This window comes from Fistularia commersonii, chromosome 29 (genome assembly GCF_037954325.1).
Source record: "Fistularia commersonii isolate RoL2024-O1a breed Wild chromosome 29, RoL_Fcom_v1.0, whole genome shotgun sequence".
NCBI lineage: Eukaryota > Metazoa > Chordata > Actinopteri > Syngnathiformes > Fistulariidae > Fistularia > Fistularia commersonii.
In genome coordinates this window covers 13,016,207-13,032,971 of record NC_141312.1, presented here as the reverse complement: position 1 = coordinate 13,032,971, position 16,765 = coordinate 13,016,207, and the positions used below count along the sequence as shown (strand labels likewise).

Here is a 16,765-nt window from a genome sequence, read left to right as displayed (position 1 = left end):
AAACCATTTACACATGTGCATATAAAATCTAAATTGAATCCCTGCCTACACTGTACAAACTAAAGAGAGTGCTATTAAATGTGTAAGGAAGGCAGTATTCACCTGTCCTGTAAATCTGTAAACTTCATGCATGAAACATACCGTATTTTCGGATTATACATCGCTACGGATTATTACTCTCACCAGCCAAAAATGCATAATAAAGAACGAAAAAAACATACATAAGTCGCACTGGGGTATAAATCGCATTTTTTGTGGAAATGTTTTCGATAAAATCCAACACCAAGAATAGACATTTCGCTTGAAAGGCAAGTTACAATAAAAATAGAATAGAGGACAACAGGCTGAGTAAGTATAGTTTAGTATAGCCTATATGGCGCATAAACAACGAACTGAGGACCTGCCTGGTAGTGTCCGTTTTTGTGGCTCCTGCCACGGGACCGGACTTTGTTGTCCCGGTGTGTTCAGATTATCATTCAGGGAAAAACGTCACAACGGCCAGGAACTAATCAAGCAAGAATGGTTTATTCAAAGTCAGGAAAATACACTTACGAGATATCCTGGGCCAGAATGAACGTCACCCCGCGAGGATCGTTCGGCTCCTCTAGACACCCGCTGAGACGCGTCCAGTCGAATGTGTAGATGAAGAAGTTCTGGCCCCGATCCAAAGGGTCAGGCTCATTTTATACCTTTTGGCCAAAAGGGTCGAAGGGAGTCCTGACAATGGCTTCCCCGCCCCCCCAGTTTTACGCTCTCTAGGAGTGCGGCCATCTGGGGTGCGGGCCTCGTAAACTGCGCTTGGATCAAAGCTGTTGGTCGGAGGAAGTTTTGATAAACTTCCTCCGACCCCTGGTTTACGCTCTCTTGGAATATGAGCACCTGGGTTGTGTAAAACCATGCTTTGTTCGAAGTCGCGGTTCGGAAGAAGTCCTGATAGTGACTTCCTCCGACCCCTGGCTCTAGTCAATTATCCCCAGGGGGTGTCATTTGAACAGCAGGGTAGTGCATTCCTTCACCTTACATGATGGGGTCTCGCAGTTACATTTTACAGTCTTTGCAATTGATAGTGAAATAATGATGTGAGGTTGGAGATTCTATAATTTTACGTAGGAGATTTTGCAAGTCCCTCTCTTGAGTGAGCGTCCCCACGTCACACAAGGACTACAAAAATAAGTAAATACAACAAATGCGTGCAAACACAAGATATTATAACGGAATATTCTGACAGTAGGCTATGTTAACGTAACATATTACAACAAGAGTCATTCAAATAACAAAAGCATACAGCACATGCTACAACCAAACAATCGATGTCACTCTTAATCACTAAATCCAACGAAATCTCCTTCTTCGGTGTCACTTCTGAACAACTCCGCCAAGTCCGAAGGTAGATAATGCGCCGCGTCCTCTTCTACCGGTACGTCGCTTACGTCAGAGTCATCGTTAATTGCAGTTCCAAATAATCCAGCCTTTCTGAATCCCGACAGGATGGCGTCCTTGCCCTGACAGAGGCAATTGCGTTGCATGAAGCGGTAACACCAGGAAGGTCCTCCCGCAAAGCCATTTCCCTTAATCTCCTTGGCAACTACCTGGGTGTGAAGACGCAACTGTCCTGTTGACAAGCCTCTCCCACAGCACGTTGTTCGAGCACCCATGAGTGAACTCGTTCCTCTAGCCGTGGCCAGCTAGCTTTTAGCCTGCGATTAACTTTTTTACTTTTCTTCATTTCAGTAGGAATAACCTCCGCTTTTCGCTAGTTCCTTACAAGTTTCTCACCAACTTCAAACTTTCTTTCTGCTGCCGTTTTCGGCTGCATATTTCACAACTTCCGGATTATTACCTGAAGAATATGACTTTCTTTTCGGTTCCATTTTTGTTCAGCCCTTCTCAGTTGTTTTTATAAGTTACCGCAAATGTGAAATTATCAATTTTCATTGGTACAGAAGTAGCGAGTGTCTTTTTTTTCAAAACGTACTTCTGCCATGACCCGCCCCCGCTGAATTTTGATTGGTGTGTGTGTGTGTGTGTGTGTGTGTGTGTGTGTGTGTGTGTGTGTGTGTGTGTGTGTGTGTGGGTGTGTTTGTGTGTGTGTGTGTGTGTGTTTGTGTGGGTGTGTGTGTGTGTGTGTGTGTGTGTGTGTGTGTGGGTGTGTTTGTGTGGGTGTGTGTGTGTGTGTGTGTGTGGGTGTGTTTGTGTTTGTGTGGGTGTGGGTGTGGGTGTGGTGTGGGTGTGTTTGTGTGGGTGTGGGTGTGGGTGTGGGTGTGTGTGACGAACGCTGATATGCGGTATTAAAGACACACACGAAGACACAGACAGACACACATCGGAGCAAGAGAGCTCAATAATTTCACAAATAAATCGCCCCAGGGTACAAGTCGCACCCTCGGCGAAATATAATCCGAAAAATACGGTACATACCCATACAATACGTGCTGAAAATTTATGGAGTTGCATGAACAGTAGAATCTCACCATACTCTTTTGTGGTGAAGCTGATGACTAACATTAAATTGCACATTTCCGCTAGCATTTAGGTAGCTGGCTTTTACCGCTGCTTTGCTGATTTCTCAGCTATCGGTGAAAGTCGACTGCTGTTCCCTCAGACCCGCCAGCAATTTGCTGATCTTATCTCTTCTCAACACAGTGTTTTTTTTTTTTTTTTTGTAGTAATCAGTGTTTCTACTTTGTTTTATATAAGCACTGCTTTGAGATGCTACAGTTTCATGATAAAGCATTATTTATTGCTCTTGATGATTGTTGGTGTCAGTATTCAATCTGTGCAGAAAAAATGTGGGTTTAGGGACTAATTCACCTTCCCTTTTCGTTCTCCAACACATATTCAATTCTGTTTTTCACCTTGTGTCAAGAATTAACATGGGTGTAGTGCCAATATTTTTTTATATATAATAATACTTTGGTTTTTACCATGCCAGCTTTTGGAAGAGTTCAACACAATTCAACAACTAACTTCCCAAACTAAGTTCCTTCATAAATGGGTTTACACAAACATTAGCACAAAGGCAGTCAGTAGAGGCAGTCAAGTGGTCACACATTGTGACTGCATATTTCAATTTTAAAAACATGTCATTACAAAGCAAAATGTATTGTGAATCAAGCAATAACTGTTGTTTCTTCCACAGTCCCACTTCTTGCAGTGCAGTGAAGGCCATCAGGAATTTGCAGGTGTACAATGTTCAGTCTTTGAGTCTCCTTATCCAATGACCATGGCTCTCTCTGTCCTTGTTACCATAGAAATGTGCAACGCCTTGAACAGGTAAGAAAGTAATTACTACATCCCTCGGTCACCAGAAAAGCTGAACACTTTAGTGACAGACGATCAACTCTATTCAGTAATAGAAATTAACATCTTGTATTCATATACTTTTCAGTCTGTCAGAGAACCAGTCTCTGCTGAAAATGCCCCCCTGGTCCAACCCTTGGCTGGTGGGTGCCATATGTCTGTCTATGGCACTGCACTTCCTCATCTTATATGTCGACCCACTGCCAGTAAGCATGTTGTAGAGGATTTAATAACCAAAAAGGATAAATTATTTTGGAAAAAAGAATTGATAAATGATGGGTTCTGGTAGCATATTGTGTGTATGTCCTGTGTCTTCTGTCTTTCACTTGTAAAGCGTCTTTGAGTACTATAAAAAGCGCTATACAAATCCTATGTATTATTATTATTATTATTATTATTATTATTATTATTATTATTATTATTATTATTATTATTATTATTATTATTATTATTATTATCATTATTATTATTATTATCATCATCATTATTATTATCATTATCATTATTATTATTATATTGGACCATAATCATTTCCACAATAATTGTTTAAGTTTTTTCCACAGGGTACTAATAAATTTGACAAGTTGTAGAGTTACTTTAATTCAAGAATTCAAGTGTCTGGAGGGGTTTCAAGCAGCTAATGATCTTGTTCAGACATTGGGGGTTCAGTGGAGCTCATACTGGATTTGTGACTTAGTGAAACATATAAAATGATGCAAATATTCGATTTGTCTGTTGTAGTCAAGAAGGCACTTAGCTAGACAGCAAAGCTCTCCATTAACAAACAATTGATGTTCCAACTTAATACAGTCAGAGTCAGTGGATTATGACTGAAAGAACAATGTCTCATGCAAAAGCCTGAAACGTGGCTTAAACTTAAAATAATATTGGCATCAGAATAGGGGCTTAGGAGTAGAGCGTAGGGCTTTAGAGGTGTTCTAAGTGCATCCACCTTGTAGAAGGCCCCATGGTCAACACAGAAACGTGGTGAATGGAATATATATTCTGGTCTGGGAGCACCATGGGGTCCCTATGGAAGAGTTCAAGTGCATGACTGGGTACAGCTCAGTATGTCTCCAGATAAGCTATCACACAATAATATTGAATGCATCAAGGAATGACAAGAATGAAGAAAGAATGGCATGTAAGGGAGAGAGAAGGTAAAACAAAAGCCAGTATATGGTCACAATTAGACTTTGTTCACTGTGAACTTCTACTCCAGACTTGTGTTTAGCTGCTATTGAGTACCTGGTGAGCCAGGTAATATCACAGCTTTTTAAGAAGTAACTTGGGCGATGTAGAGCATGGCTGAATGAGTGAATGACAAGGGCTATGTATGATGTCACTTTCAGCCCAAAAAATGCGCCTTTTAAATAATTGTGTGCTCGTCTCTTTAGGTGGTATTTCAAATCCGTCCTCTGTCTTGGCCTCAATGGGTAGTGGTGCTGAAGCTGTCCCTTCCTGTGATACTGATGGATGAAGCTTTAAAGTTCCTGGCCCGCACCTACATTGAGCCTGGGAGCCAGATGCAGGTCAGAGGTTATCAATAATAATAATAATTTGATGCTATTCTTTATATTAAAGTATGAATGTCAGCCTATTAACTATCTTCTTTCCTTCTCCGGCAAAGATGTTGGAAGATGAGCTGCCAAGGACAACTGGTGCTGCAGGACTCCTCCGTACTTTCCAAGAATATATAAGGGGTGTGTCCTGGTCATTTGTTGTGATCTCAGCTCCATTGGTGATCTGGATTTTCAGCCTGGATTCTGATATCACTAACATTTTTTGGGCATGATGGAAGAAGGTGTTGGGACTATGAAGGGACCACATGGCAATGGACAACTGGTCAGAAATGAAAAATGCAAGGGTGCAAATATTTAGCCAGAGAAGAGTGCTTTGCAGTTTTTACCAATGCTCAGTTGATTTACTCTTAAATTGCTAGTGCTAGATGCAAAAGTTCAGCGTTCATCTGAAAGTTTATTATTTAGACCACCACAAAACAAATGCAGCCTAAGCTCCTCACAAAAACAAGGCAAAGAGGGAAGAGAGACATCCCAAAGAGTAACTAAAAACAAAAATAAAATTAGCAGCTATACATCCTAAATAAAGCAAGGTAGAAATGATAAAAAAATCATAAAACATTGTAACAACAACTAAAAACAGATTAAAAAAAAAAATAGCAAGAACTTAACTGAGATCAGTAATGTCATTCACACTGGGTTCACAGAGAGAATATCTAATAAAAAATATTACAACGGTGTTATGACTTCAAAACACCAAAAACTATATATTGGTGCGACGTCAAATATTTAAACTTACTGAAAGTTTAAGCTAAAAATAAAAATTAGGAATACTTAGCAACATAGGAACATTTTGAAAACTACAAACTATTTCTTATTCATCATTTAAACAGTGTGAAACCCATATTTAATTTTAATGAGTTCAGCTTGTTTATACCCCAAGCTCAATTAGTTTGATTACCGTTATTGCACTCAGGATGCCTTCACTTCAATACAAGATGCTCAAAGAGTATTTGATCAAAATATGTAAATGCTATATATGATATGTGAATTAATCAGAAGGTTAGGTACAGAAAGGCTAAGACTACAAATACAATGTCTCTCATCATACTAACTTACTAACACAAACATCCTCTGTCAACTTAATACATGATACATTAAGAAAAAGTACAAATCACATGTTGCAAATCACAATGTTATTTATTTATTTTTTATTCTTTTTATTTATTTAAGTTGTTACTTTAGAATCTGCCCATCCTGTTAATATGAATCAGGGCAAAACATCTGTGCCACATCACAGAGACAGACCACAATTCAGTGGCACTGAAACTAACTAACTCACAAGGGTTTCAACTGAACAATCATCTAAACATAGGCAACCTTATTGCAGGTAGAAGGTGATTAGATTCAGATGTGAATAGGCAACTGACTGTGTATGTTTGTTAAAGCAGATGTAATATTAAATCTGATATTCCCCAGATGGAAAATAACTAGATGGCAAGAGGAAAGCAAGCTTAAACTTGTTAATGTACAGAAAATTTCAGTCATCATGACTTGCAATCCAAATGTGTCACGCACATTGCAATTCCCAAAACTATTTCTTCAGTGTTAGTCAATTTGTTTTTGACAGCCATGGCGGTGTGTGAAATCCATCGTTCTGAAAAGGACATGGGGGTATAGTAATAGGTAGGTCAAAATAGTGGTTATCTAAAACAAGTCCTACAATGAAAAAGTTAAGTTAAACAGACAGCACACTACCCCTATGTACGTCACCCCCTTTCTTACACTACATTTATGAAGAAAATGAATCCTATACAGCTTATTTTTAGAGAATCCTTGGAATGTAATATAGTTTAAATGTCCGCATAAACAATGTAATTAATTTTAAGTGGTTTGAGTTGAAATCCTGCCCTTCAATTGAACCTCACTTTGTAAGTTGATTTGATTTTCCAATGTTGTTGAATAGTTTAGTGGTGGAGACGCAAGATAAGGGGCTCTCCACAATAAAGATGACTTGGCATGGTTTTCACTGGTTCTGGAGACATGTGTGTCTATCTAGAATGTACTGATAAATATGTCTAACAGATGGATTTGAGTTTTTGCTCTTTTTACATTAAACATTAAAGTATGGTGTTATTCCTCCCTCCATGCCTTTCCATGAAGATGACTCATCTAGAACCGGTTTAAGTACAGGATTTAAAATTTCCCATTTATTTTTTTGAGCAGATGTCACTTACAGCACGTTTTCGAGTTTATTGTATCCATGCAAATTTTATCTTGCCACTTTCTCTAGTGATGCAAGAGATAGCAATCTGATAGCAATCAAAGCCACTGATGAGAAAGGCAATAATTCTCTAAGACTAAAGTTTTGCTTCTGAAATATAGTGACTATTTAAAATACAAGTATACAGAGTAGTTACACAGTATATTAAAATCCTAATGAGAAAATTTTTGATTTTATATTTTGGGTTCTTTCAATTCTTCCAATACAATTAGAAATGTATTCTTGTGATGTGACTTTTTTGTACTTGACCCTTGTATATTTATAACTGTAACATTACTTTAAAATATAATTTCACTGGTACCAAGAAATTCTTCTCCCGTGTGTATCTTTTGTTTTCTCCTGTCATTTTTTTCTAAATGTTTTGCAGACAGAACAAAAAAAAAACTTGTTAAAATAGTTTTTAAAGAAATGAGTATTTTTCTGGAGAAATATGCTCATAATTGTTGAGACTTTTTTCCATAGATGCTGTCATTTTCATAATTACGAGTTATTATCTCACATTGCTGTGAATTTTTTCAACCTTTTTTTTTTTCAATATATTCAAAACAACCCTATCCCAAAGCCCTATGTTTTTGTCTCTTAATAGTTATTTACTCCTATGATTCCATACAATAAAAAAATATATATAAATTTTAATAGAACGCCTTTCAGATGAGTCTGTCATTCAGGCACTTTGTCAACTTAACTTTGGAAAATGCATTATTTGGTGTGAAATGAGAACTCCTATATTCTTTTTCTGTCTTTCCTTTATATCCCTGACTATTGAAATATCACATTTTATGTTTTATGTTCCACAAAACATGTAGCTGCAATAGTGACAGAATAATTATTCATCATTTATGTGAATCGTTTCGGGCCATTATGTCACGATAGTTGACACATTTCTAGGATAATATCATTTAAAATTTTGATTTGTTCTTATTTCTGTTCTTTACTTGTTTTTTGTGCTGCCTTGCTAATCTAGCAAACAAATCTATATATATAACATTTAAAAAACCTTTACAGGAGTGTGCTGTACAACTATTCTCTTGGAATGATCTTATGTGGTACTAAGAATAAATGACACTACAGCTCACAATTAAAGAGCTGTTTAGGATTTTGAGCTGTTAAGAAGTCAAACAGATTAGGGGGGGAAGAATTTATTCATAACCAATAAAATGATTTTCTTTATCAAGTTTGCTTGTTCTACCTGTGTTTGCGTGGGCTTCCTGCCACATTCAGAAACATGCAGAAGGTCATGGAAAAATTGCCTTGATGTGTCAATGAGAGGAAATGCTTGATTGCATTTGATTGAATGCCTTTGGTCAACCAGCGACTGGTCCAGGGTGTACCCACGTCTCACCCACTGAGTGCTAACATCGTTTCCAGCATCCCCTTTCATTTATTCACTATCGATGTCAAATCTTGTCTTCTCACCTTAAGTTCAGTTCTAAGCACAAGTAGGAACAAATTACACATGATCATCTACAAATTACATAAAGATAAGCCACATCTTCAGGCACTATATTTATGCCTGTCCAACTGATTATGGACAATAAATATACATATTTCATATTTGGTTAAGATAGTGAGATTTTACCCTCTTATAGTAAATAGCTGTGACACATTTAAATGCTTATCCCTTTGGCAATATTCTTTACAAAATTGTATGAGCCCAGTAGAATAGAGTTTAAATTTTCTTCCTCAATGAACCAAAAAAGTGACTTTAAAAGTTGCAATGAAGAGATCAAAATTACAAAAAATTACGAAATTACAAATATCTTGTGACATTGTCTATTCCAAGGGTAACAAATAACTGAATTCGCACAGAAGTCTTCATGGGATCAACATGAGCTCCCATCTGTGTCCCTGAAAGTGTCCATTGGACATGAATGAATACAACCTTCAGGTCAGATTCCAGCAAGGCCGTGTGGATTTGCTTACAGGATGACATTTCCTCAACACTAGGTGGCACAATTCATGCATTCATTGCAGATGCAAGGATTTTCCATAGTCTGTGTAGTTCAAAGTATGACTCTTATAGGTTTCTGCTTATGGTGTCTAAAAAAGTGATAATATAAATTGACTCACAAATACAAATTAGGTTAAATTAGGTTAGATTATGTTTAGATTAGTTTGAATTAGGTTAAATTATGGATTTAAAATAGGCATCTTTTTTGAAAGTTTAAAACCAAAGTTTTGAAGTCAAAATGCCTATACTCTGAAAGACGAACATCTTTTCATCTTCCAAATGGCAACACCATGGGCTGAACCTATTTTTTAAAACTAAAAATTTAACAAGAAAACAGGCAAAAACAAATAAACTTGATCCATTGAAGTCAGTGTGCTGCTTTTAAGGGTCGTGTTGTGGGTGGGTGAGATGTGAGCGCCATTTATAGGCATACAGTACAGAGAGTCACTCTCGGAGCACATGTGTCATACAGAGGGAAGGATATTACATTGTTAAGAACTGTGAAAACAGAGATACAGCAACCATAGAGGAGCCATCATAATATAAAACCACATCACTGACCAGAGAACTACATTAAGAAAAGTAAGTAACTGTTGTATGGAGACATGTTGTTCCTCATTATTCAGCTTTAAAAGGTCCATGTAATGCTCCAGAGAAGTTTTATATTTAATCACTTAAAATGAGGGATAGCATTCTGTGTGGCACATAGTTTTTTTTTTTTTTGTTTTTTTTTTCCCCCATTCACTTTTTCCCAGAAAGTCATTTATTTATGACAGAATATTTCCAATGGATGATTCCGTAAAGTACTGGGGAAAAAACAAGATCAAAAAGCTAGTAAGAAATTAAATAAAACAACAATTAAAATTGCCTAAAAATGAGCGTGTTATCTTAGTAATTGAATTAACAAAACGAATGGCAGAACATGACTTAAAGTCAAGACCGAAATAGGACGAAATCATTCAGGCTATTACACACTGAAGCATTAAAAAAATCCAAAAATATAATACGTGTTTGGTGACTGACAAAGTTAGATAATTAAAATGTCCATTATTATTATTATTTTTGTTTTTAATCATCTATTAGTATTATTTTTTTTACTGTACCCGTGATTAATAATATATTAGACGTAAAGAGCTGTGTGTGAGAATTTGGTAGAAGAAAGTCCAGCTATTCTGGAAACAGTGATGGTTATGATACTTGGAATTATGTAGAAAACAGAAGATACATATTTATTATTTAAAAAAAATATTATCATTGAAAAAATTGACCTTGTGATGAGAAAGAGTTAAGGTGTAATTGTAAAATGCAAACACACAGATATGCAAGATTATACTTTCTAAAAAATATATATGTGTGTGTGTGTGTGTGTGTGTGTGTTTACATATATATACACACACACACAAACACACACACACGTATATGTGTTTATATATATATATATATATATATATATATATATATATATATATATATATAATGCAGCCTCAGGGACTCGGCTTTTCCCGTCAGTGGTCGCCACAGCGAGTAAACTTTCTCCATCTAACCCTATTCTCTGTATCCTCCTCTCTCACACCAACTACCTTCATATCCTCTCTCACTACGTCCATAAATCTTTTCTTTGGTCTTCCTCGAGACCTCTTGCCTGGCAGCTCCAATTCCAGCATCCGTCTACCAATATATTCACTATCTCTTCTCTGTACATGACCGAACCATCTCAGTCTGGCTTCTCTGACCTTCTCTCCAAAACATCGAACATGTGCCGTCCCTCTGATAGACTCATTCTTGATCCTATCCATCCGGGTCACTCCCAAAGAGAACCTCAACATCTTCATCTCTGCAACCTCTAGTTCTGCCTGCTGTCTTTTGGTCATTGTAACAGTTTCTAGTCCATACATCATCGCTGGTCTCACCACTGTCTTGTACACCTTTCCTTTTATTCTGGCCGATAGTCTTCTATCACATAGTACCCCTGACACTTTTCACCACCCATTCCAACCTGCTTGGACCCGTCTCTTCACCTCTTTTCCGCACTCTCCGTTGCTCTGGACTGTTGACCCTAAGTACCTGAAATCCTCCATCTTCTTGATCTCCACTCCCTGTAGCCTCACCGTTCCACCCGAGTTCCTCTCGTTCACACACATATATTCTGTCTTGCTGCGACTAACTTTCATTCCTCTCCTTTCCAGAGCATACCTCCACCTCTCTAGATTTTCCTCTACCTGTTGTCTGCTCTCACTACAGATCACAATGTCATCCGCAAACATCATGGTCCATGGGGATTCCTGTCTAACCTCATCTGTCAGCCTATCCATCACCATTGCAAAGAAGGGGTTCAGAGCTGATCCCTGATGGAGTCCCACCTCCACCTTGAACTTCTCTGTTACCCCTGCAGCACGCCGTACCAGTGTCTCACTGCTAGCATACATGTCCTGCACCAGTCTAACATACTTCTCTGCCACTCCAGACTCTTGGCACCCTGTCATATGCTTTTTCTAGGTCTACAAAAACACAATGCAGCCCCCTCTGACCTTCTCTGTACTTTTCTATTAGCATTCTCAACGCAAATACTGCATCTGTAGTACTCTTCCTAGGCATGAAGCCATACTGCTGTTCACAAATGCTGACTTCTGCTGTCAGTCTAGTTTCCACTACTCTTTCTCATAACTTCATTGTATGGCTCATCAACTTTATCCCTCTATAGTTGCAGCAATTTTACACATCCCCTTAATTCTTAAAAATAGGCACCATCACACTTTGTCTCCATTCTTCAGGCATCTTCTCACTCTCTAAGATCCTGTTGAATAATCTAGTCAGAAAATCTACCGCTGCCTCTCCTAGACACTTCCATACCTCCACAGGTATATCATCAGGACCAACTGCTTTTCCACTCTTCATCCTCTTCAATGCCTTCCTCACTTCACTTTTACTGAATTGTGCTAGTTTGTGGTCTACAATAGTCACCTCTACTACCCTTGCCTCTTTTTCATTTTCCACATTCATCATTCCACCACCAAGTCTCCTCATCTACTTTCCCTCCAGATGACACACCGAGTACTCTTCTACCTGTCTCCCTGATAGCACTAGCTGTTGTTGTCCAATCATGTGGAAGCTCACCCTGACCACCCAGACCCTTTCTCAGCTCCTCCCTGAAAACTATGCAACTCTCCTCCCTATTCAGCTTCCACCACTTTGTCCTCTGCTCTACCTTAGTCCTCTTCATCTTCCTTGTCACCATGGTCATCCCACAAACCACAATCCTATGCTGTCTGGCTACAATCTCACCTACAACTACTTTACAGTCACTGATCTCTTTCAGGTTACCTCGTCTATACAAGATGTAGTCTACCTGCGTGCTCCTACCTCCGCTCTTATAAGTTACCCTATGTTCCTGTTTTTTTCTGGAAAAAGGTGTTCACTACAGCCATTTCCATCCTTTTTGCAAAATCTACCACTATCTGTCCCTCTGCATTCCTATTCTGGATACCAAATCTGCCCATCACTTCTTCATCCCCTCTATTGCCTTCACCAACATGTCCATTGAAATCTGCACCAATCACCACTCTCTCATATTCTGCATCACTTCATCAAACTCATTCCAGAACTTCTCCTTCTCTTCAAATTCACATCCCACCCGTGGGGCATAGCCACTAACAACATTGAGCATCACACCTTCAGTTTCTAATTTCAGACTCATAAATCTATCTGACATTCTTTTCACCTCTAGGACGTTCCTAACAAACTCCTCCTTCAAGATAACTCCTACTCCATTTCTCTTCCTGTCAGTACCATGATAGTACAACTTAAAGCCTGCTCCTAAGCTTCTAGCGTTACTACCTATCCACCTGGTCTTCTGGACACACAGTATATCCACCTTCCTTGTCTGCATCATGTCGACCAACTCTCTACCTTTTCCTGTCATAGTCCCAATATTCAAAGTCCCTACTCTCAATCCCAGGCTCTTTCCTTTCCTCCTCTCTCTTTGCTTCCGAACACGCACTCCTCCTCTTCTCCTTCTTGTTCTTCGACCCACAGTAGCCCAATTTCCATTAGTACCCTGTAGGTCATCAGTACCAATGGCGGTCGTTGTTAACCTGGTCGTTGACCGATCCGGTATGGTATAGTTATGGTTGACTCACATGTTTGGTTTTGGCAAAAGTTTTACGCCGGATGCCCTTCCTGACGCAACCCTCTGCATTTATCTGGGCTTGGGACCGGCACAGGGAGACACTGCTCCGTGCCCCCCCACGGCAGGCTTGGAGAGACACGGGCCAGTGCCGCCCTGAGGCTGCATTTTTTATACATATATATATAGACACACACACACACACACACACACACACACACACACACACACACACACACACACATATATATATACACATATATATACACACACACACACACACACACACACACACACACACACACATACACACACACACACACGTGCGTATGACATTAATGAAACCTGTGTTTGTTTGTTCAACAGCAAGTGATATGTTTTATTTATTGGTGGTACATAGTTACTTTGTGTCTGACTTTCTCTTGTATTTTAGATTCATACATATGTGTATGAATGGTATGTTTTATGGCATCTGTAATTATTACCCTGTTGAGAGAGGCCAAGATCTTCTCTGTAGGAGGCATTTTCTAAACAAGTGTGATTATCTCTAATGGTTGACTGCTTGAAACAAGTGATGCTTTCAGGGAATATTCCAGTTTGTTCAGTGTTCATATTGCAAGATTATGAATAGAAAATTGCTGAAAAAAAAAAAAAAGATATCATTTGATATGTAAGTTGCACAAAAGCAACCTCTTAAAGGTCCCCTACCTGCAATTCATCCATGCAATGTTCTCAGAACATACCTTGGGATGTAACCAACAATAACATCAAAATCAAGGAGGGTCTTTTTTTTCCTTTCAGCTATTTTCCCAGAAGAGATTAGGTGGGGGATCAATATTATCTATTAGGGATGTTCCAAATGTCTTGCATCATGAAAACAATACATATTAATGTCTAGAAATGTTGAAAGAGAAAGTGTTAAAAGAGGATTGCTGTTGTCAAAACAATGGACAATCTCAAAGACTGTACCTCACAGTGCTCTCTGTTAGAATACAATGTGTTTACTTAATTTATCATTTCATCTTGTAGTTTTAAGATGATGCTGTATTGGGCATCAGATCTCGCATACCAGCCAAGGGTTTCTGTGTTATACCTTGTTAAATGTTAAGCGTAATTGATTTGATTCTTGGGGGCAATATTTCCATCAAATCCTGTCACACTGTGATTGAAGAGTGTTTTCAATTTCTTTGACAGTTAGTGCTTTTATTTATACCTACTAATCATAATTATGGATGGTGTGGCGCAGGGCATTAGAGCAGTCGTCCTATGAACTGATCATTCCTGGTTTGATTCCTTGTTCCTTCTAGCCTGTTGAAGTGTTTTTGCGCAAGATGCTGAACCCGTAACTGCTCCCCTGGCGCTGTTCCTTAGCTGCCTTCTGCTCATGGTGTATCCATGATGGGTTAAATGCAATGCTCAAATTTCGCTGATGTTGTGCTCTATGTATAACTACGTGACAATAAAGGGATTTCTCGCATCTAAATTACAGGGGTGCAGTAAAATAAAATGTTGCATGGTGCCAATGACAATAGACAAGACAAAAAAGTCAAGAAAGACAGTATGAGTGTCTTCTTCTCCTTTTGCTCTACTCCCTTCAGGATCAACCCCCTCCATCTAACCACATTCTCAGTATCTACTTCTCACACCAACTAATTTAATTTCTTCTTTCACTCCATCCATAAATCTTCTCTTCAGTGTTCCTTCTAGACCAGGGGTGGGCAATTATTTTGGCTTGCAGGCAACATTTCTTATTTAATACTTATGCGCGGGCCAACTAGGTATCATGTAAATTGAACAAAATGAAAATTGAAATTTAAAAATGTAAATTTTGGGGCATTTTATACCAACTTTAAAATCATTTATGACCATATCAATGTACTGACATTATTTGGTATGTAATCATCCATGCAAAATTAAACAAAGGAAAAATATTTTATAATTTCTTAATTTAATATTGATTGAAAATTCTCATAAAAGAAAATTGTTTGGCGGGCCAGATAAAAAAGCAAAATGGGCCAGGCCCACAGTCCATAAAATGCCCAGCTCTAGACTTCCTTCCTGACAATTCCAAGGTCCCCAAGATATTTGGATGCAGAAAAATAGTCTAAACATTTAGTGACAGTGTCCTCAAAAGTACCTGTGAGAGAAACGTATATATGCTAAAGTGTGCTGGCATTTCTCCAGTCAGCAGGTCTACCACTGATGAAACATGATGTTGTCTCCTTCAAGTTGACTTAATAAGTTTGCAGAGTAACACACACAGTCACCACTTTCAAACAAATAATTTTTTCCCCCATCAAATATTTACACACTCAATAAGAACACTGAGTCCACTGATCAGTTTTACTATCTCAAGCTTGCAGTATGTGTTGTGTGTATGAGTGAGTGAGGAGGGCCGCAGGGTGTGACATTTAATACTTAAAGTAGAGTAGAAGGTCAAAGATGAACCCCCAACCCACACCACCCCTTTTGATGTCATCTCTCCATCCCATTTTTGATCCTTCCTCCGCTTCCTTTCAGATATTGTGACATCCTGTCAAGCATAGTCTACCGACCTTTACCACCCAGCGTGGGTCATGCAAGAGTGACGCAAAAACACATACACACACAAAAACAGTGTCTCTTGCCAGAACACTTTGCATCTCTTTTTGACCGTGACAAGCGGGTTTTAATGATTCACAGAACATTTGTGGAATCCATTTCCCTACAGTTTAATAACACGTTTTGTTTACACCTTGTACACCTTCACTCACCACATTTAGTTTTGGCACAAACCTTGAAGAACTTTCCTTCTTGAGTGTGATTTCCTTTCTCCTTCCCTATGTTTCTGTTGTGTTATATAAATATCTATGACTAGACAAGTACAGAGAGAGAAATAGAGAGAGCAATATTTCTTTAAGAAGGTAAGAGGGGAAGGAGCATCAAAAAATTCAAAGCTGAATGTCTCAAAATTGCTTACAATGTTGGGAAATCAGTGAACCATTCTTGAATGAGAGTTAATAGGTTCCTTAAGACAGATGGAAAATAGCAGAAAACATAACTAGGATTAATTAATTAATCGACTATTTGAACTATATGATAAGCATTGTGCCAAGTGTGCAGTGCATTTTTATTTGTTTAAAGGGTAAACATCTGATTCTAATCCATTAGCTGGTAAGCCCTCATGCCCTTTAAGAGGAAGGTGCATCAGTAACTCAGGTGCTAGGTCGCAAAGAGAATATGACTACCTTTTATCAGAAGAAGGTAAGATAAGATGGAAATTGTTTTTGCTTCTGATTGCTTCTTTTTTCGCTTTTTTGTTTGATGTTTGTTTGAGATTGAAGATTTGATTGATTTTGATGTTTGTTTGAGATTGAAGATTTGATTGATTTAGATATCAATAGCCATATAAAGTCAAACAATATGATAAAAACAAAAAATATTAAAAAAGTCAAAGACAAAATAAAAATGAATCATACATTCATGCAACTGTTGGACGAGGTGTGTGTTCCTGATAGGAAACTATCGTACTATTTGTTACTTATACATTTGGTGGTCAATGATGATTTCAGTAATGCATCATGCAGTCAGCACCTTTGTGTTTTAAG

The 16,765-nt window shown here is 38.3% G+C and overlaps 2 protein-coding genes across 5 annotated transcripts in view; both read left to right on the top strand.

Moving 5' to 3' along the window:
* The window catches only part of LOC147217013 (sarcoplasmic/endoplasmic reticulum calcium ATPase 2-like), a 49,663-nt gene extending 41,385 nt beyond the window's left edge, over positions 1 to 8,278 (top strand). The window contains exons 21-24 of one of the 2 annotated variants that reach the window (XM_086177537.1): positions 3,140 to 3,273; positions 3,389 to 3,443; positions 4,698 to 4,832; positions 4,931 to 8,278. In XM_086177537.1, the coding sequence (XP_086033663.1) occupies positions 3,140 to 3,273; positions 3,389 to 3,443; positions 4,698 to 4,832; positions 4,931 to 5,095 (489 nt within the window). In that variant the 3' untranslated portion in view covers positions 5,096 to 8,278. Of the gene's footprint in view, positions 1 to 3,139; positions 3,274 to 3,388; positions 3,507 to 4,697; positions 4,833 to 4,930 lie in introns of both variants that reach the window. The other variant, XM_086177536.1, reaches the window with a different exon arrangement.
* A 1,220-nt stretch (positions 8,279 to 9,498) lies between these two features.
* slc43a1b (solute carrier family 43 member 1b) overlaps positions 9,499 to 16,765 on the top strand; it is a 42,190-nt gene continuing 34,923 nt past the window's right edge. For 2 of the 3 annotated variants that reach the window (XM_086177534.1, XM_086177532.1), the window contains exon 1: positions 9,499 to 9,637. The gene's annotated coding sequence lies outside the window, so the exon portion shown is untranslated. Of the gene's footprint in view, positions 9,638 to 16,335; positions 16,422 to 16,765 lie in introns of those variants that run through there. The other variant, XM_086177533.1, reaches the window with a different exon arrangement.